At 38.7% G+C, this 25,849-nt stretch overlaps 1 protein-coding gene across 2 annotated transcripts in view; it reads right to left on the bottom strand.

The window, feature by feature from the left end:
- Positions 1 to 18,845, bottom strand: part of Hspa4l (heat shock protein family A (Hsp70) member 4 like) — a 50,941-nt gene extending 32,096 nt beyond the window's left edge. Inside the window, exons 1-7 of one of the 2 annotated variants that reach the window (XM_076932323.1) lie at positions 18,238 to 18,845; positions 17,248 to 17,421; positions 12,208 to 12,265; positions 9,661 to 9,801; positions 5,924 to 6,046; positions 2,717 to 2,816; positions 2,262 to 2,395 (exon numbers count right to left, since the gene is read on the bottom strand). In XM_076932323.1, the coding sequence (XP_076788438.1) occupies positions 2,262 to 2,395; positions 2,717 to 2,816; positions 5,924 to 6,046; positions 9,661 to 9,801; positions 12,208 to 12,265; positions 17,248 to 17,421; positions 18,238 to 18,689 (1,182 nt within the window). In that variant the 5' untranslated portion in view covers positions 18,690 to 18,845. Of the gene's footprint in view, positions 1 to 2,261; positions 2,396 to 2,716; positions 2,817 to 5,923; positions 6,047 to 9,660; positions 9,802 to 12,207; positions 12,266 to 17,247; positions 17,422 to 17,954; positions 17,995 to 18,237 lie in introns of those variants that run through there. The other variant, XM_076932324.1, reaches the window with a different exon arrangement.
- Positions 18,846 to 25,849: the final 7,004 nt, after the last annotated feature.

Below are 25,849 nucleotides of genomic sequence, written 5' to 3'. Positions count from 1 at the left end.
AGTATCTCATCTCCGCTGTCACAAAAGGAACCAAGCACAACAAAGAAGACCTACCGGGGCTGGCCCCCAGCAAGTTCACTCCTGGTACCAACCTCTCTGTCTTAGTCACTTCTCCATTGCTGTGATTAAATACTGTGATCAAGGCAATGTAGAAAATGTTTAATTTGGGGTTAGAGCCCATAGACACCATTTCAGGGACCTTGGCTTCAGGCAGCCATGAATAGTTAAGAACTTAGATTCTGATTCACAAACAAATATGAGGGAGGGAGAAGGGAAGGGGTGGTGAGGAGGGAAAAAGAGAGACAAGCTGGGAATGACAGGTTTTCGAAACCTCAAAACTTACCCTTAATTGACAAACCTCCTCCAACAAAGTCACAACTCCTAATCCTTCCCAAATAGTTCCACCAACTGGAGACCAAGTATTTAAACATATGAACCTATTGGGAACCATTTGCATTCAAACCACCACAAACAAAAAATTAAACAAAATAAAAAAAGCCAAACCTCTAAAATTGTGAAAGGAAAGGCCAACCAATAGAACCCATCACTCACCGGATGCCAAACATTTTGTTAAATTACCCTTTGTACCTGGCTCAGTTAGTTCCCTGCTCTTTGCTGCCTGCTCTCTAGTTACACAACTCTGTGGCACACCAGAAGAACAGCTTTTTCTAAAATAACTGAGTGACAATTACAATTTCATTAATTTACATTCATTGGTTCTCTAATATATGAACCCCAAATGAATACAAGTACAAGTGGTGCTATTTTTCCAACAGACTCACAAGACTCCGTGAATACAGAATATCCACAGGGTCCAGTGCTGCCCAGTATGAAATGCAAAATCATCTTTCCATATAATGATGTGTGTATTTAACTGACAATCAGGCCAGAGGGCCATTGCATCTGTCAGACTTCAACAAGACTCACTGATGAAAAAGTATCAATGACTACACTTAAAATTAGAGAGAGAGAAAAAGAAAAATTCACCTTTGTTACTAAGTTAAAATTTAAGACTAGAGGCCAAGAATTAAGGCAACTTATACAAAACTACCTATAATTTCAACAATGTCTTTTTCCTTCATTTTCTGATTGTAAAGATTTTGTTATAGTACTATGAAGATAGTACCACAAGGTTATGCACACTGATAACAGACACAAAACAGCACAGATACATAACACATAGAAACTGATAGAACTACACATTCCAAGTATCACATATCTGCAGAAATCCCGGGAGACTGTCCCACAGGCCTAATAGCTTACAAGTCTCTGGAATAGCAGACTGCAGGGATGCAGCCTCTATGAGACATCACACTGCTATAGGCTTTTTAGTGGTACAGCTGCCACTGAGTCATCTATGCTCCTGGAAACGCCCTTCTTTCCTTCTTTATTCATACTTAAGAAGTGCTAGAGTTCACTTAAAAAAAAAAAAAAAAAAAAAAGCAGCTAGCCAGGCAGCAGGCGCACACCTTTAATCCTAGCACTTGGGAGGCAGAGGCAGGTGGATTTCTGAGTTCGAGGCCATCCTGGTCTATAGAGTGAGCTCCAGGATAGCCAGGACTACACAGAGAAACCCTGTCTCGAAAAAAACCAAAACAAAACAAAACAAAACAAAACAAAAAAGCAGCTTCTAGGAGGTTTTCATCAGGAAGAGAACCCTAAGGTCAAGGACAGTTAATAAACTTGCTGATAGTCATTCTTCTGTTGTTTTCTTTTTGTTGATACATACATACACACACACACAGAGAGAGAGACAGAGAGAGAGAGAGAGAGAGAGAGAGACAGAGAGAGAGAGATTTTATATATGTATATACATAAAATGAGAATGTTTAGATTTATTTAGATTTATTTTTATGTATGAATGCCTTGTCTGAGAGAGAGAGAGAGAGAGATATTTTTATATATGTATATACATAAAATGAGAATGTTTAGATTTATTTAGATTTATTTTTATGTATGAATGCCTTGTCTGCATGTATGCCTGTGTACAATGTGCATACATAGTGTACTCAGAAATCAGAAGAGGACATCAGATCTCCTGGAATCAGAGTTGTGGACCACCTATGGGTGCTATGAACTGAACCTGGGTCTTCTGCAAGAGCAAGAAGTGCTCTTAATTGCTGAGCCATCTTTCCAGCCCTGCCTTGATGGTTATATTTTTAAGTGGCAGAGTAAGACTTTAAGCCCACTTCTTAAGGTCTTTATATCGTATGTGCTCTTACTCACCAAGGTTATAAACAGAAAGTAACTGAGCTACTTACTTTAAGTTTTCCTTTGTTAAAAGCACAAACAGAGACCTGATAGGCAGAATGTCCCATGTCAATAAACACAACATTCCTTGGCTTCTCATCTAATGAGGGAAGATCCTGCTTATAAATTCCATATGCCAGTGCAACTGTGTGAGAACAAATATTAGGTTAATTGTTGTATAGCTTTGGAAAACAAGACAAAGAAAAGTCATTTTTACATTGTACTCTAATATATAATATGGTAAAATATAGATTCAACCTATATTAACTTTTCATAAATTGCTTAGGGTTTTATTTTCCTGGCTCATCTGTAAAGAGTTACAGCAGTAATCATTCTTCAAGTTCAAACATGAATTCAACCGCCTGCAAAATTCTGTATTCCAAAACAAAAAAATTATAAATTACACAAGATTTGTAAAATGCTGTAGAAACAACAATGCGAACTTTTTAAGGCAGCCATCACCAACCTGCAGTGGTTTCATTCATCAGCCTCAGACAGTTTAGGCCTGCAACCTGGGCTGCAGCCATCACGGATCGTCTCTCTGCATCGGTGAAAAAGCTCGGAATCTGGTAAGAACAGTCATAAGTTACTGTGTTTCAGTGTCAGACTCAATAGTAACTGCAGGAAAACGAGACTTTAAATCAATATAAAATGTGAGTGTGGGTCCTTAGGTGGGATACTTACTATACCACACAGACTGGATTTCTGATTAGTACGGCAGGATCTCCAGTTCTGTTTGCCTCAAAAACTCAAAGTGTTAGTCTGGTTACTGTGCTTTAGACTGCTGTCTCTAAGGCTTGTGTGCTGCTCCTTCAGTTTGGACCTTGTGGAGGTAGACACTAGCTAAAGATGCTTAAATGAACTGAGAGGTATACTCTAGAAAGGGATGATGGACTCTATTTCTGTCTAGATTCTTGTGTGGCAGTCTGGTCTTTTCTTCATACATATTCTTGCCAATGATGCTGTAATGTCCTCACTACAGGACAAACTATTAGAATTGCCCATTATTAATATTTATCCTTCAAATCTATGAGCTAAATAAACCAGTTCTGTTACAAAGGTAGGCTGTTCTCATTATTTTAAGATAGTACTGGACTATTAAAATACTAATCCTAAGCATAGTGGTACACAGCTTTAATCCCAGCACTTGGGAAGCAGGGGCAAGAGGATCTCTGTGAGTTTATGGCCAGTTAATTTCAGGTCATCCAGGACTACATACGAAGAACCTGTCTCCAAAAAACACCCTAAAATAAGTTAATTCATAAAATAAAATACTAGTCCATCTTTAATAATGGAAAACCGAAACCCTAAGACTATGCTAAAATAAGATTCGGTATATCTAATTATAGTATATCCATATATATATCCGTATAGTAGAATCCTGTGTAGCTAAGATCAGCTAAATCTCTATTGTCATGAAATAGTATATTATGTTTAAAGAAAAAAAAAGACATGTGGGGACTGGAGAGATGGCTCATTGGTTAAAAGCACATGTTGTTCTTGAAGAATACTAGGGTCTTGTTCTCAGTACCCAGATCAGGCAGAATTTCCTGTAACTCCAGTTCAAAAAAACCCTGAGGCCTTCTTTTGGCTTCTATGGCATGGCCCACACGGCACACACACTGACCAGCAGGTACACACACATATGCATAACAAAAAATGTTATGTAGAGCATAATTTAATTTCTGTGAAACATACAGATAACTAGAAGATGAAATCCAAGTGTTTAAAATGGTGACATTTCTAAGGAGAGGAAATAAATGTAGGAAATATATGTAGGAAGTTATGAAAAACCTATTTTATAGCCATCAAAAATACTGTTTACACTAAAATGTTAACATCCAGCTTAAAATATACACTTGTTTATTCTTATTTATGTCAAGATAAAAATGCTTTGATTTAGCCCTAAACTAAAAAAATAATTATTGAATATATCAACATATAAAATAACTCAGTGCCTTGATGACCTCAGGGTGCTGGGATTCTTGGTAAAAGTTACAGTACCCAGCCCACTGTTTCTTTCATTAGGATGTGTATGTGAGGATTGTACAATACCACATCGTGTGTACAGAGGTCAGGGGACAACTTGTGGAAGCAGCTCTCTCCTTCCACCTTCACATGGGTTCAGAGGGCTGAATGCATGGCATCCACTTTGAGTGGCAAGTGCTTTTACTCACTGAGACATCCCATTGCCCCCAACTTAAGCAATTTGTTTGCTGTTGTTTTTTATTTATTTAGACAGGTTTTTACTATATATATTGGCTATCCTGGAACTCACTATATAGAACAGGCTATCCTTTAACCCAGAGATTTGCCAGCCTCTCCCTCCCAAGTCCTGGGATTAAAGGTTCATGACATCACGTTCAGTATAAGTTTTAAGTTTTGAGTCAGCAGTCTCTATTTTGGTTATGTTGTGCTTGATGTATATTTTGTTTGTCCTCAATGTTAGTATTCTCCTAAAAAAATCTATAAATGAATTAATATGTATGGTTTATATAATATTATTATTATATTATATTATATTATATTATGGGATAATTTATAAAACACGTGTTTTTGTAGTTGTTACAGATACAGTAACGCACAGACTAGAACTGTCCTCATAATGCTTACCACTATGACAAACAGACCTTATGACACCTATACCAGTCTTAAAACATATTCAAAATGGTAACATTGCAAGCACATTCTTGGAAATGAATTACTTATTTTTTCCAATATAAAAACCATGAAGTAATAGTCTACCCTTATGGGAGAATCTCTGAGGTTTACTAAGTGCATTAATATACATAAAACTACTACTACAGTGCCTAGTCAATGGCAAACACTTTTAACTGCTATTTATAAATGGTTACAAAGTAAAATACTAAGCTGTAATGTTTCTTTCCTATTCCATTCAAATAGTAAGAATATTTGATGGTTAAGTTTACTGAACAGTTCATAATGATCTAATTCTGTTTTCTGATTTGTAACTCTTCAACTTATGTAGTCAACTTTAATATATTTACACTAAGTTAAAACATGTAAGTTAAAAAGTAGTTAACATTATTCAATGAGATTTCAAAAGATAGGCTATGACAGATAAATATTTTATAAAGGTCCTTTAAAAAGGATTTTTAAATACGTTTTTCCCGAGACAGAATATCTATAACTTCAAATTCCCATCTGTAACTTCACATCCCTAACTTTTAATTTTTAATTTTCTCCCTAAAACATTAATGTATTTAAAGTTGGGAAGTTAAAATCTATTTAGGAAGATTATCTTTTAAAATGTTTTTTAAAGTTACATCCACTTAGTGTATCTGTTGTTATGGATTTGTGTGTGTGCATATATGGGAGGAGGTACTCAGGCAGACAGTAGGTCGTTTCTTTCACCATGTGCACTCTGGGGACAAACTCAGGTCCTCTGTCTTGGTGGTAGTGCTTTTACGCCCCAAGTCTTCTCACTTGTCCCTTAGGAAGATTCTCACATGTGGCAGTGGCAGCAGCCACTAAAATAATAAATAATAAAACACACTGGGTTTTGAAGGTTTTGCTGATTATGAGAACTGACTTAATAGGAAAGCCAACTCTAAACTTTACCAAATAAGGCAGCTTTTAACAAAGAAAAGGCTGAAAGGAGAAATTACAAAGAGAACCCTTTTCATATGGATGTCAATGCACTGCTGCTCACCGAGATCACACAGTCAGCCACTGGCTTCTTCAAGGCATTCTCTGAGGTCTCTTTAAGCTTAGCCAGCAACATTCCCGTGACTTGCTCAATTGCAAAGGGCCGCTCTTCTTCCAGGTACCGCACCTATAACCAAGATTGATGTGCTAAGAGTTGTCTACTCACCCAGCATGTGCTCTTAGCATCATCTATATGTCATGCCACCGTGGAAACTAGCAACACTGAACATGCCTTTCATTTTTAGCTCCACACAAATAGCTACACTACTTTGAAGGGACCTCTTAGGTCCTTGTCCTTAAAACCATTCACTTTTATCATTCACTTTCCAAGTGTGATATAAATAATGAAAAAAAAAAGATAAAATTCTTTTTTAAAAAAAGTTAGTACTCAGCTTCAGTTACATGTTTTTGAAAACAGAAAATTTAAAACAGAAGGAAAACAAAGGGAAAAATCCATATTAAGAATATGTAACATGTATTATACCAAACTTCCCAGAGGGAAGCCTGGATTAAGTATAATGAATGGAGACCCGGTTTGTGCTATACTTTATTGCCTAACTGTGTTGCATTTAGGAATATAAGATAAACCTAAGCAAGGAACCTGTATTTTAAACTAATTTAACCTTTATGACACATTTAAAAGCAATACAGACAGGGCTAGAGAGGTGGCTCAGCAGTTAAGTGCACAAACTGCTCTTCCAGAGCTGGATTTAACTCCCAGCAACCACATGGCAGCTCACAGGCATCTATAACTCCAGTTCCAGGGAATCTGGCCTCTGAAGGTAGATACACATACTGCAGACAAAACACCATTACACATGAGATAAAATACAATACAAAGTGACATGAAGAACCTAAAACATAAGAACATATGAAGAACATAAAACAACTGTATTTAATTCACCTAATATAAGCCTATGTTTTTAACCTAGATTCCCCCAAAATGCACCTTAATTTCATGACATTAACCTTTGGAAGAGTTCAGGAGAAGGTTTTCAAGCCTAGCAATGTATTTAAACTTATGTGTGTGTGTGTGTGTGTGTGTGTGTGTGTGTGTATGTATATATATGTATATGTATATGTGTGTATATATGTGTATATGTGTGTATACATATACACATATGTATATATGTGTGTATACATATACACATATATATACGAATATGTAAAACTAAGCATATATCTAACAAAATGAATGATTTTGAACCACAACTAAAATTCTTTTCTACTGTTTCCAATCCATGTAAAAATAACTAAGTAACAAATGCTACTGAATTGCTACCTTTAAAATGAGGGGGTATGGGGCTAGAGAGATAGCACAGTGTTTAAGAGCACTGGCTGCTCTTCGAGACGACTCTGGCTTAATTCTTAGTATAAGTGTAAGCAAAACACCAAAGCATATCATATTAAAACATAAATTAAAAATTAAAGTAAGGGGTAACCCTGAAGTAAGAGAGTTAATCTTACAATAACTGGCAGGCATGGTACACAGTACTTCTTTGTATAAGGGCATCTAAAGGTTAGAGGAAGTGAATATCAAGTACATTCATATGAATCTCTATAAAGAAAAAAGGGGACAAAGTACACAGGGCTGCCTAGCAACACTCAGCAATACTCAGATGGAGAAGTGGACCACAGGATTGACTCTTTAAACTATCTTAAAGTTTAAAGCCCTTTAAACTATCTTATAGACACACACTATGAATATGCAACCTTCTATTGCTCAAAAATTAGTTTTCTCTAAAAGACAGTCTTCCCCAGCCCATTCACAAACTACCATCTATTTTGCATGTGTGTGCATGTGTGTGCATATGTGTGCATATGTGTGCATGTGTGTGCATGTGTGTGCATGTGTGTGCATGTGTGTGCATGTGTGTGCATGTGTGTGCATGTGTGTGCATATGTGTGCATATGTGTGCATGTGTGTGCATGTGTGCTTTTTTTCTTCTAGTGCTGGGAACCAAACTCATGTCCTTGTGCTTGTTAGACAACCACTTGACGGCTGAGCTAAATAAATAGTCTGCCCTTCTGTTTTATTATTTTTTTTTTTGAAAAATAAAAGCAAAATATTTTAATGATCTTACATTGTAACCTTTAATAGGTAAGACTGCAAGGTGGTCCTTTACCAGGACCTCACAAACCTAAACAATATCTGACCCTAATTTCCATCTTAGTTACTGCTAGCACAGCTCAGTTATCCAGCTCCACTGAGCTCCTTGACCCACAAGTTATACCAAGGCCTACCTTCAAAACCTATCTCTGTCTTTACCCTCTCAGGGGCATCCCTGACCTATCTGAGCAACTTCGTTCTCCTTATTAAAATCTGCCATCTACTCTAGTCAGAATCCTCTTCTAAAACTGGAAATACAGGCATATCCACAGCACAGACACATCAAGCTTAGAATTACTAAAAATAGCTGTAGGGAGATAGTTGCATAGCATAAAGTTCCAGAGTGTATAAGGGGGTTACAAAATTGTGCATGGATCTCCACTTTCTACTTGTAGAATGTTTTCATCACCACTCCAAAAATCTCCTCAGAGAGTTAGCTGTACAGCCATTTCCCCTTCCCCTTAGCCCTTAGCAGTCACTAATCTACTTTCTGCACATATGGACTTACTGTATTCTGGATATTGCAAATAAAAAGACTCATACTAAATCATGTGGACTTTTGTGCTGGGGTTCCTTAACTTAGCATGTATTTAAAGTTCCTATATGCAGTAGTACATGTCAGGCCTTTCTTTTTATAGCTGCACATTATTCTACTGTATAGATATATTTCCCCTATCTAACTCACAATGGACACACAGTATAGTAACTTTGTTACTATAAATTACACCATTAATGTTATAAATGTTCATATGTAGGAATTTTGTGTGCATATCTTCAACTCTTTCCGGTTATGGAGGAGTGGAATTGTTGGTCATACACTGACTGTACACAAGTATTTCACTAGTGTGTGTTGGCCATATTCTACTTTAAGTGTCTAGAATATACTCAAAAGCCCAGCTATATCTTCAAAGAAAATTTGCTTTAGTCCTTTCGCAATATTACAAGGTTCTTATAAACTTGAAAAACTGCTGGCAGTTATACTTACTACTCTGGGATGTATTCTAAGGCACTTGTGGCTCTGCCTTTACTTTTACAAGATTTCACCTAATGGAGTTCTCCCAGTGAGAGTTGTTTCTTCTTTCAAACAAAAGTACTAATTTTAAAAGTTATCTAGGCTAGAGTGTTTTTTGCATTTACTAAAATTACTGCAAAACTATTTCTTAGGCACTGTCCTAATTTGGGTTTCTACTAGGGGAGGAAGGAGTTTATTTCGGCTTACAGCGTTAAGTCCATCATTCAGGGAAGTCAGAGCAGAAACGTGCAGGCAGGGGCTGATGCAGGACTTTAAGGAACACTGTTTACTGGCTTGCTCCTCATAGCTTGCATAGCTTACTTTCTTATTACATCCCTTGACCCCACCTGCCCAGGGGTGGCACAACCACAACAGGCTGGGCCATCCACTTCTATGACTAAGAAGATGTACTATAGATTTGGCTTTAGGCAAATACTTGAGGCATTTCCTCAATTTAGAGTTCCTCTTCCGAAATAACTCTAACTTGTGTCAAGTTGGCAATAAATCAGCCAGGACAGATGTCTTAAGAAAGAAAATTATACTTGAGGTTATGATGGTAACACTCTCCCATTATCCCTTCTCTTAAGAAGACACTACACTCTCTAAACACAAAGCTTACCTTAACACCCGTGCTTCCATTAGGCATCTTCTGCAGTTCATAGGGAAGTCTGATCCTCTCCGTCTGCACAATGGGGTCATCAAATGATCGCCCATGAAGTTTTTTGAAGCCATGAATTGTATTTCTTACATTTGTGACTATCTGTTGGCAATACACATTTGAAGTTATCAATTACTTAATGAGGCAAAATAAGATATTATAATACTTAAAACCACCAAATCCCTAATCCTGCACACTTAAATTCATAATTTTACTTCATTTTCTTCTTTTCCAACTAGAAAGCAAAGTTATACTCTATGTATCTTAAGTATCTCTAAAATTCTCTTATCCTAGAAGTTAGTGAGAGAGAGAGAGAAAGAGAGGATGATAATATAAAATCTAAAACTTTTCAATTAATATGGTGCAAATCTATTGGCAGATTACCTCTTTGTTTTTTTTATCACTTTGAAAAATGTATATATACAATTATTTTGCCTGCATGTATGTATGTCTGTATACTACTTGCATGTCTAGTGCCTGATGAGGCCAGAAGAAGTCATCAAATCTCCTGGAACTGGAGTTATAGATGGCTGTGAGTCACCATGTGGGTGCTGAAATCAAATGTGGGTCCTCTGAACAACAGGGATATTCTTGGCTGCTGCACCATATTTCCAACCCCTTTCAGCACTTTTGGTCAGTGAATTACTATCTTTGATTTTGTGTTTTCCCCTTACCTTAAATTTTTTTATTTTAAATTATGTGTATGTGGATATGGGTGTGTGGATGCATATGAATAAAGAGCTCTTGGAGGCCAGGAAAGAGAATCACATCTGGAGCTGGACTTACTGGCAGTTCTGGGAAGCTAACTCTGGTTCCCTGCAAGAGCACTTTTTGCTCTTAACTACTGAGCCATTTCTCTAAACCCTTCCCCATTTTTCCCGTTTTTATTTAAACTGTTTTTTAATCATTCAGTTTTCCCTTCTTTTCAATATATATTTTCTTGTGAGGTATCTTGTTCCCATTGCTGAGAATCACCTCTAGGCCAGGAACTAAAACCCCTTCCATGGAGCACAGAGCTAAGCAACATTCTTCATTGCAAATGACCGATATTTTGACAAGATAATTTTTTTGTTCAAACTATATTGTTACTGAGATGCAGTACCTGCTTTCCTAATGACTTTCAAAGTCAAATATATCTTGAACTTCCATCATAGGACGAAAACACAGGGGTGCTCAGTTAACTTAATTCATGGGAGATACAATATTAAAGGCTGCTTTAAACAAAGTAACCATTTCTACTAAATTTAAAGCAGTCATAATATGAAGGTGCTAGAAATATGGCTCAGTGGTTAAGAGAGCTTGCTGCTCAATCATGAAGACTTGAGTTTGGATCCCAAAACTCACATCAGGTGGCCCCGAAGGCCTTTAACTCCAGCTCCAAAGGATCTAACAATCTCCTCTGGCCTCCATGTGCACTGGCCCCATTCCTGTATACACACACAGACACATACACATACATAAAATAATAATAAAAAAAAAAACCTCTTAAGGACACCAAAATGTGGTGTATAAATTAACCAAAGGAGCTATTTTTAGCAATAATTAACATTTATATACAATATGACATAATTAACATTTGTATACAATTTGATCATAGAAAACATTAAACACTTTCACAATTAAAGCAGTTATAAAAGACATTCTTTCAAAACTGTAAGCAACAGTTTGAGTAAATGAGTAATTCCCACAAAGTCACAAAGGAAGAATGGCACATTAAATTACAGACTTTGTGAAAGAGGATTTCATGTAGCTCAGGCCGGCTTTAAACTCATTTGAGATGAACCTTGAATGCCTGATCATCCTAAGTCAGCCTCCCTAGTGCTTGGTTTAGGAACCTGAGAACTGGAAGAAACACCCACTCACACATAAAGCATCACACATAACTACCAAGTGCTTTGGTTTAGGGAAATAAAGTCAAAGCAATCTAACACCATCAAGCTACCAGGCAAACTTAAAGTTAATAATCTATTCACATGTACTTCAGGAGCCTGGAGATATGCTTAAACTTTACGGCCACGCCGAGCCACTCTGGAAGCCACTCTGGAAATTACTTACTTTGTTTCCTCTACTTTCTTTTACTAAAACCATTTCTTGTCAGTCATGGAATGATCCAGAAGACTGCCCCCTATAGAATGTGATCAGGCAGGAAAAAATCCACATGGAAGGACATTCCAACTTTACAAGTTTTTAAATAAATAACATGAAAAATTAATCTATAACTCAAAGCAACTATATTTCTACCTCTTCTTCCACACCCCAACCCTTTTTTTCTGTCTTTGTTTTGGAAACAGTATCTCATGCAGCTTCTGCTGGCCTTGAACTCTCAATCCCACTGCCTCAAGACCTGGGATTACAGGTATGTGCCACCACAACCAGCAAAGCATCTCTGTCAAAATACAAAGGTGCTAGACTCTGTCCTACTTGCAATTCTCAACTACATACCATGAAAACTTACGATTGTGCAGTTAAGTTTCCCTCTAAGTCAAAACAACCACACTAACAACATACCTGGCTCTTAGCTGCATTTCCAATGGCTCGAGTTCTGGATCCTAAAGATATACAGGCCCTGAAAAAGATGAGAGCAACAGTTCCTCTGCTTCTCTGTATACAGTTTATGTGGTTTTATAAAGTTCTCCTTATATTAAGTAAATTTAAAAGAATTAAAACAATCATTATTTAAAAATAGGTGGTAGAAATAAAAACTTTACATATTCTAAACTTTATGTCAACAGACAAGTGATCAGAATTTTAGAATTTAAAAACTATCCTACTAATTGCCAATACTGTATGGGTACCAAAATTATTTTTCAAACTCTACTGGTGTGAGACCTAATAAAAAGTAGTCATATTTAGCAAAGTAAGGCTGCTTAGATTTGCTCTCTGGCTTTGTCATTCAACAGCTAGCTATCTTGTGGGAGTTATGTAAGTATCCTTTCTTTCAGTTCCCATACAGTGATGGTGATGACAACACCTGCTCATCAAGTTATGTAAGGATCAGGAGAGTGAATGCAGGTGTTGAGTAATGCTTTCAACACCTGGCACATAATGAAAATGAAAATTTTCATTATGCTATTTTGATCTCATCTCCATGTTACATGTAACATAAAGAATAACATTTTTATCATATGATTGAAGAAAATGTTTCCATGATTTTAGTTTTAACCACAAGAAACTATTCAATCAACAAACACTGTATATACATAGGCCACTTTCTATCCTTGGAGAATTTATAATTTATTGAAAAAATTCAACAGAATACATAGGAATTTAAAAAAAAAAAAACAGCCACATATACCTAACAGGGCTATAGAGAAGCAATTTCTAAATTAAAACTTGAAAGGACATCAAAGTATTTAATTTGTAGCTGTTTTGTGGAAAAGGGCATTTCGGGCATACAGGTGGTGCTGAGGTTGGCTATGGTTTCCTTCTAAAGGTTCATGTACCAGAAACTTTGTCCCAAAGTAATGGCACTGAGATGGTAGAACCTTTAAGATGTATTGGTCTAGGAGACAGATTATGGGCACTAAATTCAGAAAATCAGTGCCAATTTTACAGAAGTATGTTAGGCCCCTTACACATACAGCATGTCCCCTTTCTGTTTCTCTCACATACTGTGACATAGCAAGAAGCCCTTGCTATAACACTAGCAAGGATGTATCCTCCAGTCACTAAAGTCAGGAGCCAAGTAAGTTTCTTTAAAAGTTATCAAGTCTGACACTTTCCCATACAGCCCTATATAAACATTCCTTATTCTCAACAGAAACATCTCATAACATCTAAAAAGCAATTTTATTTTTCCATAGTATATATTATCATCTAATCCAATTTACTTCTCCAGCTGTATCTCTAGATTAAAATGTGAAATCTTAAGAAACAAGGCACACTGTCTTCATGTCCAATACGGTAGCCAATACTCACATATGGTCAGTTAAATTTAAATAACAAAATCTTGCGCCTCAAAATCAATCTCATTTCATGTTCCTTACACTCATATGTAGCTAGTAGATATAAAAATCCCAAATAAACAGAGAACAAATATGTATAATAGAAAGTTCTACTGCACAACACTGGCCAGGATTACTGACTGGAAGGGCACACAGTAAGGGCCCTTGTAAAATGAACAGAAATATAGATCTAAATGGTAACTAGGAATAACACAACTTGGTTAGCTTCATAAGAGGATTTGATTAAGACAGTGTTATCAAGGCCAGACTGTAAATTTGAAATATTTGCGTCAAGTAATGGGAATCCATTAAGTTTTGAGTAATAGTAATAGTAATAATTATGGTAATAGTTATATGGTGATGTACAATATAAAACAAAGGCTATATTCTAGAGCACAGCTTAAGGGCTTGCAGTATTTTGCTGAGGCCCACTGCACTTTCCATTCAGCCATCCCTTTTATCTGTCTGCTCCTCTCAATTTTGTTACAGAAGCTTTAAAAAATAGCCCTATTTTTCTTTTCCCTGTCCCTTATCAGGGACACAGACCACAATATTCTTAGTTCTTCTGTCACTGTGTTGTTGCTTGATGACCAGTGATATGAGATAGCTAGCAAGCTCACTTCCTTGGAGAGCCTTTCTGACCCTCTTCTATGTTGCCAGTTTGGCTCTGAATCAAATTTTCAATAGCTAAGCAACTTGTTTGTTTCAACTATAGTGCCAAGGTGTCTGGAGAGCTGAATTTCTCAACCATGGCAATCCTAACATTCTGGGCCAGATTTACTTCTTTTGTTGGGCAAGTGGGGCTATGCTGAGCCACTGCATGCTGACCTCTACCCACAAGATGCTAAGTACACCTTTTTTTACTTCCACTCTCAATGGTGACAACAAAAGAATCTTCAGGTAAGTGTGAGACATTCCTGTGAGGGCAAAATGGATCCTATCTGAGAGCCACTGCCTTGGCATAGATCTCAAGAGTTGTAAAACATGATTCTTTAGACATTAAAGTAAGCAAGTGAAATGTTCTGCTCTTGAGAGACTTTCAGTGTTTGAAAGTAAAGGGACTTCAGTTCTTTGGAGAAAAAGACATCTGAATACTGTTTAACTGTTGCGGGGGGGGGTGTGGTGGGGTGGGAGGGACAGTGTCATGGTAGAAGATGAAAAGGGAAACAATCTTCTCAGAATGGCATCTTGTTGCTACAGGCTTTCTAACATTCTTTTTAGAAAAAAATACTCTAGGCATATACAACTTAGTTACAACATAAAACTTCAAATTGTGTATTATGGCCAAAAGGATTAAATATTTTAACGAATGAAAAATAATATAAGCTTCCAAATGCCTATTAAACATAATTTATAATTAAATTATCATAATTTGAGCCCATTAACAAAAATCACACAGAAAAATATTTAAAAAGCTGATCAGGCATTATGCATGGGAATGCATGCCTTCACTTCAGTACTCTGGAGGCTGAGGCAGGAGGATCAAATTCAAGATTAGCCTGGGCTATTTACCCAAAACCTTATGTCAAAAAAAACAAAATCAGAAACTGATCATCCATTGTAGATGCATATTAACTATTAGATTATTAGGATAATTATTTTAGGATATAGTCTTAATTAAAATTCACCCAGTCCAAACAAATATAAATGCACAACCACTTTAAGGTTCTTTTAATGATAAATGTGTGGACCCAGAACCTGCGAACTACCTACCACCTGACACCCACTTCTCTACCAGATCAAAGTGATGATCATTAATTAGTATAACAATTATAGACTAAAAAGACTACTAATGGCATGTGAAATATCACAAGTTTATAATACCTATTATGTAATATCAGATTCCTTACCCCTAAGATCAAGATCAAAGAAGTGACTGGGGAATCATTTTGTTTTGTTTTGCACTAATACTTGAAGATTTTTAGAGCAGTTTTAGGTTTGGCTATGTTTCAGCCTGTACTATCAGCCCTTATAACTCTCTAAACAAATTTAAATGAAACAACATTAATAGCAAATATGGTCATTGAATATTTGTCAGAAGCAAAATAATCATCTGTAAAGTTCATAGTAGTTTATCATCCACTAAATGTCAATTCTCAAAACAAGCTCAACAACAAACCCACAAAGTAAAATTAAACAAAAAGGTAGTTATTGTAACATTTGCAAAAATAAAATATAAGCAACCTGAAAGTAGAACATGGGATGGCATTAATGATTATACAACACTAAAACTAATGGAATAGTTAGTTTTACATAGAGGTTAGTTAACAGAACATCAAGTTTTCTATCTTAAAAACAAATAGAAAAACACTATAAGTCTTATCTTTGGACAGAACTATAATTTTTATTTACATTTCCATGTACCTATATTTCTAGGTCTAATAATTTTTCATAATAGATATGCTTCATAAATCATGAGTAAATTATTGGTCCTGGAATTATGTTGGTTATGTGATTAATGTTCACATTTGTGTATCTAGAATTTTGATAGAGATGTGATGTGCCAATCTAGAAGAAGAGGAGGCCTAAAGCATTCTAGACTACATTTGGAAAGAAATCAAAGCATTCTGTATTCACTAAAGCTACTCTGAAACACACTGTCATATTCTTAAACTACTACAACTGTTTTAACCTCATCATTTAAGTCATTTAAAGATGGTTTTATACTGATCTTGGCTAACACTAGTTTAAAATACAGTATGGATCATTCATCTTTCCAAAAAAAATTAACATGAACAGAATTTTCCTCATCAAATTACAGGTTAACAAGAGTGTACAAAGAGTCTTTCATGTGCAAGTATTAGTTGTGCTCTTTGCCAACAAACTTTCCAGAAAGGAGAAAGACGTGAACGTGTGGACTCATGTTTCCATGACATAATGCTACAAACAAAGTCTTTCATCAAGAGTTCATAATGGAAACACTCCACAATCCTGTTTATACAGGATAGTTGCCTCTGACTCACCAACAATTCACTCTGTATAGACGCACTTTAGGTAGTAGCTTCTAACAACGGCAATTTCCACTAATTGAAAGATATTGCCAATGTACAGCTAAGATTCCCATTGTCTGAGTCTCTCATAGTGAATGCAGTGTTAACCTAATCCCTCCGGAAACTGGTCAGATCATCTCAAATTCTCAAGGACACCACCTCATCTTTCCTTTCTATAAACACAGAGATAGGCAGATAAATGAATAAAAAAAAATGACTTCTGGTGTTGGGAAAACTGCCATTCGTTTTCTGAGGCGTGCAATAACCAGGGGTCACTTTTCTGAGAAAGCTGTCGCTCAGGAGATGGGGGGAGGGAGGACAGAATGCAGAGCTCTAGCAGGCTTCCTAGCACAGGATAATCCCAGGTCACCCTTTGCTGGCTGCCGCAGACCTTTCTTCTCTGTACTGAACTCCACGCCGCGGTGACCCCCTATTAGTCCCTCTTGCAGCCCAACGCAGGGACCCCCAGGGTCAGGGCAAGCAGAGGTGGGGCGAGCCGAGGAGCCAGAGGGGAGCCTCTGCCCTCCTCGTCCTGGCCGTGGACGCTGCTACACCTGTCACGGGATGGGGGGCGTCCCGGGCCCCACCCAGGAAAGGGGGCGTGCGACACTTACGGCGTGCACCTGTCGCTGTACTCGTTGGCGATGGTCTCGATGCCGCCGCTCCTCGCGACGGCGATATAGCAGTTGAGGAAGCCGAGGTCAATGCCCACCACCGACATCCCGCCTAAGCCTCGAGCGGCGGGGACCGCGTCCCGCTGCGGGTCCCCACTACGGGCGCTGCGACTCCTGCGAGAAGCAAGGGAGAGGACCCACTCTCTGTCAGAAAATCTAGGGCAGGGCGTCGGAATTGCGGAGGTGGAGCCGACCGCTTGCGCCGCGCCGCCTCCGCCCGGCCCGCCGCCTAGTCTCCACTGCGGTTCGCCGCCCCCAACCGGCAGTTACTGCGGTCTGCGCCTGCGCGCTCGGCCCGGGGAGGCGCGAGCCACCGGTCGGCTGAGGCTCGGCGGCCTCGCCCTCGGCCGCTCCCGTCAGCGCTCGGCAACGGCTCGCTGCGGAGTGGCAGGTTCGAGAAAGAGCTGGAAAGAGGGAGGAGGCCGCGGAGCCGCGGAGCAGGGCGGGGCGGGGCGGCAGTCGTGCGACGTGTGGGGAGGCGAAGCTGTCTCCAGGCAACGCTGGGGCAGCGGTGGCCCGCGGACGCTCTCCTAAGCGCCGCCCTCTCAACACCGCCACCCCCCTCCTCGGCGTCGCTCGCCGCAGCACCGCTCGCCCCGGCCGCCCGCCCGCATCCTCCCACGGTCCCCGAGAGCCTGGGAGCTCACCGCCCGCCTCGCCGCCCCGCCCCGAGGGGCCGCCCGCGTGCGGCTCGTGCTGAGGCTCCTCCTGCAGCCCCTCTGTGAGGTGGTGCCCATTGTGCGGTGCCAGGGCCGCCAGCTTCTCAGAGCTACTCCGCTGCGCCCGGTCCCAACCTGTCACTTTCCTGTGCTTTCCCCATGAAAACCGGTCTTCTAGGCCCTGACCTGCTTGCTCAGGGAGCTTCAGAAAAGGAGCCTGCCTGCGACGGGCTGCCTGTGTGCACTTGAACAAGTTTTAGCTTATACTTACGAAGTCTGGCGGTCCTGCTCCTTTCTGTGCACATCCCAGTGCGAACGCGGCTCTGTTTTATCCAGTCCCTTTGTTCCACGTTCCTTAGGGTCCAGTTCTTCATCTATATGCTGACCCTTCTTATCTAGTTCTTCGTGTATCTGCTGGCCCTTCTCGTTCAGTTCTTCATGTACATACTGACCCTTCTTATTCGGCTCTTCATGTATCTGCTGATCCTTCTCATCCAATTCTTTGTCTAATGTCTGTTCCATCTCGTCCAAATTTTTGTAGGCTTCCTGTTCCACTTTGGAACTAGACAGGGAATTTTTATCCACATACTCAGTACTCTCATAGTCCGTATTTGTGCCTCTTCTTGAGTTACTCAGACGCTTCACTATTAACACTGCTGTCAGGGCAGCAGCAGCAAGTGTGGCAATAGCCCCCGCTGTTGCTATAATGAATACAAAATACATTTCAGGAGCTATACCAAGTCAATTGAGACACCACTATTGCTCCAACTCTAGTGTTTCTAAAGACTTTCTTGACTTCAGAGTCTGCAGGAGGCATGCTCTATCCCACTCAACACTTTCTTAGGAGACCACCCACCTTGGCTTCCCAGCAGGCTGTGCGCACACAGAGCAGTGATTGGATGCTTCTGGCCCATCAGAACTCTGGGTCTCAGTGGCTTCCACTACTTAGTTGCCTCATTCAGCCATCATCCTAAGGGTTAATGATAACAAATCTGCCAATGGCTAGATTTGTTCCTGGATATCTTGAAACTCTCCTAGGACCACGAATTTTATTTATCTATGATGTTTCTGGAATCTCAGGTGTAAGATTTTTTTCCTATTTAAAAAAAAAAAAAAACCCCTTAAACTATTAAGTAAAAAGAAGGCATTGATGGCAGGAACAAAGAGTTCTCATTCTTTACAGCTAACAGGAGGAAATGAGTACTTAGTAGTTAAAACAGGACAAGTTTTTCGGAGTTACATGGATTCAGATAGTAATCCCAGGCGTACATAACTTTTATTGCCTCTAGGACCTTTGGCAATTTTTAAGCCGTGGGCTCAGTGTCTCTTAAGATAATACTCACTAGACTGTTTTCAGGCTCAATGTAAACACAGCATTTGTGCTTGGTATCAAAAGGTCAATGCAATTATACTTAGTTGCTATTGGAATATAAGGATAACGGTAATTTATATTGATCCTGTATCTAGGAAACTTGCTGCACTCTATTGTAGATTCTGGTTCTTTTAGTTTCTTGGACCATCTCGGTTTCAAAACATATAGCCTGTGAAGGACCTCCTTCATTTTGTCCTTTTATTATTGCTTTCTCTAATGATGACTATGATCACCAATAAAATATAGAATGTAAGGAATAGTAGTGAGCATATTTTTCTCTAATAGAAAATATTGTTTGAAAGACATTTAAAAACTAAACATTGCTAGTTCACTAAGAGTTTTTCTTCTCTTGATGCCGAAACTTTGCAAATGCTAATTATTGAATAAAATGACACCCCTATTCTCAATCTGTTACTCAACGAAAAATATTAACAAACTCTTTAACATCCTCCTATTCCTGGGATAAATCATCAATTCAAAGCGGATTTGACTATTTTTAGATATATCACATTTGGCTTAATATTATGTAGAACATTTGCATCTCTATTCACAACTGAAACTGACCATTTTGCTTTCTTTACTCTTCTTAATCAAGACCAGGTTTCTTAGTTGTTTTTTTTTTTTTTTTTTTAAATTGATGACCAAGACAAGTGACAGAAGAGTTTATCCAAAACTTACAATTTCAGAGCATTAGTGTTCGTGACCATCATGGTGGGAAGCATGGCAGCAGGCAGGCATGGCTCTGGAGCAGTAGCTGAGAGCTTATATCTTGATCCACAAGAGGAAAGCACAGAAAGTTAAACAGAAATGGTTTGGGCTTTTGAAACCTCAAAGCCCATTGCCAGTGACATACCTTCTCCAAAAGGCCCATAATCCTTTTCAAATAGTTCCAACAACTGGAGACCAAATCTTCAAATATATGAGCCTATGGTGTTCTCATTCCAACTACCTTACATGAGCTTTGTAGAATTAGAAGGGGATTCCTCTTTTCTCTAACAAAGATGTATGACCACTGGTTGCATTATTTTAGTGGCTATAGTTTATTCATGTCTTGTACTAATTTTTAATCAAGTCATTTTTATCAAAAATTACTATTATATCTACTTCAAATTTGTTGACAGACATTGGCTTATTTAAGACAGTTCTCTTATATTTTTGTCTTTCTCTAGTCTTAATATTACTTATGCCTTTTCTTGGTTCTTATAGCTACTACTTAAAAAAAAGCTTTTGGTTTTCTTGCCTTCATTATTATGTCTTAGTTTTTTTGTTTGTTTGTTTGTTTAATCTGCTCTTTACTGTTTCTGTTTTTTCCCCCTCAACTGGGGATTGAACCCAAGATCTCACACATGCTCAGAAAGCCCTCTGCAACTGAGTTACAGCCCCAGCTTAGTCTATTCTCCCCTTTAATCCCTAGAGTTAAATAGCTGGTTTTATGCCAATTTGACACAGCTAGAATACTTTGGGAAAATGGAACTTCAATTAAGAGAATTGGCCAGACTGGCCTGTGGTGCATTTTCTTAGGTGACTGATGGGAGACAACCCTGGGATGTAAGAGAAGGCAATGGGAGCAAGCCTGGGAGAGCATGGCAGTAAGCACTCCCCCAGGGCCTTTTCATGAGCTCCCACCTCCAGATTGCTGTCCTGACTTCCTTTCACAATGGACTGAGAGTGGAAGTGTAAGCAAAATAAACCTTTTCCTCCCCACATTGCTTTGGGTCATGGTGTTTTTTCACATCAATAGAAACCCTCAGACAATATTCAATGTTTTATAAGTCATACATATGATGCCTTAATAAAACTTCTTTTAGAAATTATTTTAGCTATAGTCTTGCCCAAATTTTCAACCAGTTGAGAAAGAAGAGTAAGCAATGAAGATTAAAAATACCATCTTTATTCTGGTAACACTAATAAGTAACTGATACCCTTGTGAATTTGTGACTACTGAACCCCATATGTAAGCAAACTTACCTACCTCAGCATAATATAACTGTCACATTCAAGCCTCCTCCTGCAAAACTTATAAGAAAACTTACCTTTGAGAAGAGACCAGAATGTATGTAAAATCACAAGACAAGTAAAAGGGGGGCTAAATTATCCCCCAAATTAACAAAAGTTAGCATTATTTTTCCTTTCAAAGCTTGCAAGCACTTAGCTAGGTTTGTTGATTTGTTTATACCACCACCTTTTGTTTTAACATACCACTCCTGGGTTTGGATTTGTAAATCTTTCAGCAGATGTCTCTGAACGATGAACTATTTAAAATATTATCTCAACTATTCAGTCATAATGTAGCTGAATATAGTTTTTTAGGGGGAGCCGATGATTGAGTCCAGGATCCCAGGCATACTGAGCACATATTTTACCACTGAGCTATGTTCCCAGCTTCTAGAATTAATTGACAGTGTTTCTCCTCTTTGGCATCCACTATTAATGAGTCCAAATAGTAATCCATTTAGAGTTTTGGTCTGTTTTGGGACCAAAAATTTAGAGTTGGTCTGTTTTTCCTATCTTGGAATTTTATAATTATGAGTCTGTGGATTTTTACTTACTTTGTGTATGTTTTGTTAACCTTTAAGGATTTTTTTTTTCAGTTTTCATTTTGTTATTGAAAATAATGGAGAACTAGAGAAATGTCTCAGAAGATCAGCAATCAGCTGAGTGATTGCTGCTTTTGCAGAGGACCAAGGTTGGGTTTCCAGCAACCACATCAACTTGCTCATAACCAACTGTAATTCTAGTTCCAGGGAATCTGCACAGATGTGCTGCAGTTACCTCATGCAGGCAGGCGCGCGTGCACACACACACACACACACACACACACACACACCAACAACAACAACAACAATCCTTTAGAAAGAGAGGGTTTTTCATGACATTTTTATACACAAGTATCATTGTGCTTTGTGCGAATTCCCCCTTCAAGGTGGTTGAAATCCTTGAAAAGTGTAAACCATCATTACTTTCTCTGCTGCCTACCTCTCCATCCTTTCTATTTCTTTTGGACTTGTTAGAATCCATGGAGTTTCTTTATTTGTGCCTCTGTGATTCTTAGAGCATATTTTGACATCTAATTTTAATTCCAAACTATTTGCTACCTTTAGATTTTCTTTTACAGACCTGCTTGTATCTTAAAAATATCTTCTTTTTCTTAAAAAATTAATAATTTAAAATACAAATTTACAAAGTCTACTAGAGTATCCTAAAGCATCTTTAAGGCCATGAAGTACTAATTCTATCTGTTGTACCTGTCAACTTTGTCACATAACGATTTTGTAGCCCCCAGGTTATAACCATTAACTTGTCTTTTCCACAGCCTGCTTTTCTGAAGAGTTTTCTCTCAACCAAAAGTTGTCTTTCTTTGTGCTAAACAGAAGAAATGTAGATTCCTATAAATAATAGTCATCACAGTAGGCACAATTTTGCTAAGTTTAAGTAAGTCTTTGTCCTGAAACAGGGGCGAGGTGGCTAGTAAGAAACTACACAGAAACCAAGCAAACCAATTCCTTCTTAGTGGTTTTGAAACAAAAAAAGAAAGACAAGAGACTAGGGAAACATTTGAAGATACTACTTGACCACAGCTAGCTAATGAAGTTGCTTTATCTGTCTCCTCAGGCCCTTGTATACTTAAATCTCACATATTTTATTTCAGATGTAAGATGTTAGGTGAATATTTTCCACAAATTCTTTAAGTTCATCCTTACTAACCACGCCCCCCAGGTAATAAATGTGTTCAGAAAAACATTTTTGGCTATTAACCCTATGGTGTAAGGACTTCTTCATCCACAGAGTACATTTTGGCATCACAACTTAGCTATGTAGCACTGTCTACGAGATAGCAAATCAACCCAAGTAGTATTTTTCCATATGAACAGAAAAATGGAATAAATCGTAATCTTAATAGAAGTTGCACTTACACACCCAGTGTGGCTTCATTCTCTTCAATCAAGGCTTCCCTTTAGGCTTTTGTTACTGACAAAACCAAAATTCCTTAGAAGGTATAAAATACTTCGATCCTCTTTACTGTGTAGATTAGATATCCTAGTGTCAAAAACTTTCAAATGCCAAAGATTATTCCTATGCCACTCTCCAGCATCTTCACTCAGATCAGCATTGGTAACAAGGGATGGGGGTGGGGTGGGTCACATGCGTGTTAGATTGCACTGTTAGCATTTAAACGGACCATCCCATATCGCTTTTTACTGGCATCGGCTTCAATAATCCAAATCTGCCATATCTCATTTCAACAAGAAGTCTACTGAGAACGCACAAAATTATTTTTAAAACTGATAAGATTAGATCTTATTAAAAACTGGCAGGTACATCGGCTTTCTTCTAATACAAGCAGAATACAATTCACTATCCTCCATTTAAGTAACAACTATCCTTCACTGGCATTAGAGCCTACTTCTTTGGGACTCTGGGGTATACTAAAGACTAGCTGAGGCATGAATTGCACAACTACTGGAGTCTTGGGCTTTCTTTCAGTATATAGCCATTTTTGGACTAGCAAGTAAGCTACTCATGAATCCCATCTATATTCATTCAATCAGTTTTGTTCCTCTAAGGGAACCCTGACTAATACAGAAAGTCTTACAAACACATATAGTTTGCAAAATTTCTATGGGATCCAGTAGGCAACGTCTATTCTGGGTAGCAATTACCACAAACTGACTTTACCTTGTCCTGTTCAGTCTTTTATTGCTGCACACTGCCTTGCACCAGTTCCTGAGCAACTTTCAGCTAACCAGTGTAGGAGTGACTCAATGGCCCTCCAACAGTTTACAGGTCAGGTTTCACCTGTGATAGGGACTAGCAAGCACCACTGCCCCACGGACTCACATCTCACTCGAGAACTCTGGAATTTGGTTTCTTTAAAAAAAAAACAAAAAACACAGAAATATAAGAATATGTTTTTGTTTTAATCCAAGGTGTTTAATATGGGGCTGCTTCAAAGCAGTTGATGATTTGCCTTGTGCTCTAGCAGAGGCATGGTTCTGCCAGCTGTGGATAGTTTCTGTGATTATGTGGTGGTTGGAATCCTGGGAACTTTTCAGAGGGTATATACACGCTGGAGCCCAGATATGTTGTTGTTGTTATTGGTGGTGGTGATGGTGGGTTTGTTAGTAGTTGTGTTCAAAGAAGAAACGAGAAAAAATAAATTAGATTTGGAGATCTCTCTCTCCCCTCTATCCCTTTTTCTCTCTTATCTAGTGACAGTGGGTGAAGCGAGGGGGTGCGGAGATAAAGCTTGGGGTGAAAAAGAACCCACAAAGTAGCAAAGAGAAGTGACATTTCACGGCCACTGACATGGAATTAACTGGCTGCTATCCCACGGGGCATTTAAATTAATAATGACTCAAATTCTTCATCTTCAAACACCCACCATTGTTTGGGAGATGATTTTTCTTTAAAACTATGGTGGAGAATTAAATTGTGGGAAACTTAACCCATAGACAAGAGAAGGTTAAAACAAAGCACCCTTTCAAGCTATGTAGACAGCTGAAGTGAAAGTAGAGGGTCTCAAAGTCTATTCCCAGATAAATCAGGCCCCAAATTACATAGTCAAGTCCTTAAACACTATAGATCTGACTCTGGGTCTTATTCTGTAGCCTAGTGGGCTACCAACTTGTGATTCTCTGCCTCATTCTAATATGAATGCGAGTTCAGGGGTGCACCACCACACCTGGCTTAGAAAGAGATATCATCTGTAGTGTTAATATATTTTATTCATCTCTGAGAGAAAAATTAACCTCTAGAACCTGGATGGGGTATGGAAGAAATCAGGAGTTGGCCCAAGGGAAAACACCTCCAGGTGGTGGGGGAGGACTGGAGTCAAGTGGAAGGAAAGGACCAGTGTGTAAAGCCTGCAAGGGGTGGCAGCACCGTCCAGGGTGGGCAGGAGCTCCAAGGCTGGAGCAGGTGGAGAAGCTCCACCCAGCAGCTCTGAGTGAGTCACTCCAGGCATTGTATTTCAAGTCATGAAAGTAGCCCAGATAGATTTCCAGTTTATTTTGTTCGATGAAAGTTTCAGAGCTTAGCACATTTTTAAAAATGGATTTTGGAGCTTTGGTGCCATGCAGTGTAAATATGTGTATGCCCTATATGGTATTGTGACACAGGCTTGAACATATGTATGCCTTATATAGTGCTGTGACACGGAGTTGCATTCTTTTCCTTACCACTTTGCCTTTGAGTCTTTCTGTATACTTCAGGCTATCCTTGAACTTGTGGCAATTCTGTTATCTGCCTAAACACTGGGATTCCAGGTGTGTACTGCTAAGACTTCATAAACATTCTTCCTAACTTTTGGCTTTACAGGACAGTATGTGTAGCTGGCAGTCATGGGCTGCTTCAGTTTCAAGTCTCCAATTTAACCAAAACTGAAATTCTTATCTTCATGTGAGTGTCAAAGGTACTCTTAGCACCGGTGTTTCTGCAACCTGCAAGAGGCTGCAATTGTAGCTTCTGCTTATTTCCCAAGTCTTATTATCTTCCTTCTGACTTAAGGTAT

Source organism: Arvicanthis niloticus, chromosome 4, assembly GCF_011762505.2.
Source record: "Arvicanthis niloticus isolate mArvNil1 chromosome 4, mArvNil1.pat.X, whole genome shotgun sequence".
In the NCBI taxonomy this organism is placed as follows: Eukaryota; Metazoa; Chordata; class Mammalia; order Rodentia; family Muridae; genus Arvicanthis; species Arvicanthis niloticus.
This window is presented reverse-complemented; position numbering and strand designations above follow the sequence as displayed.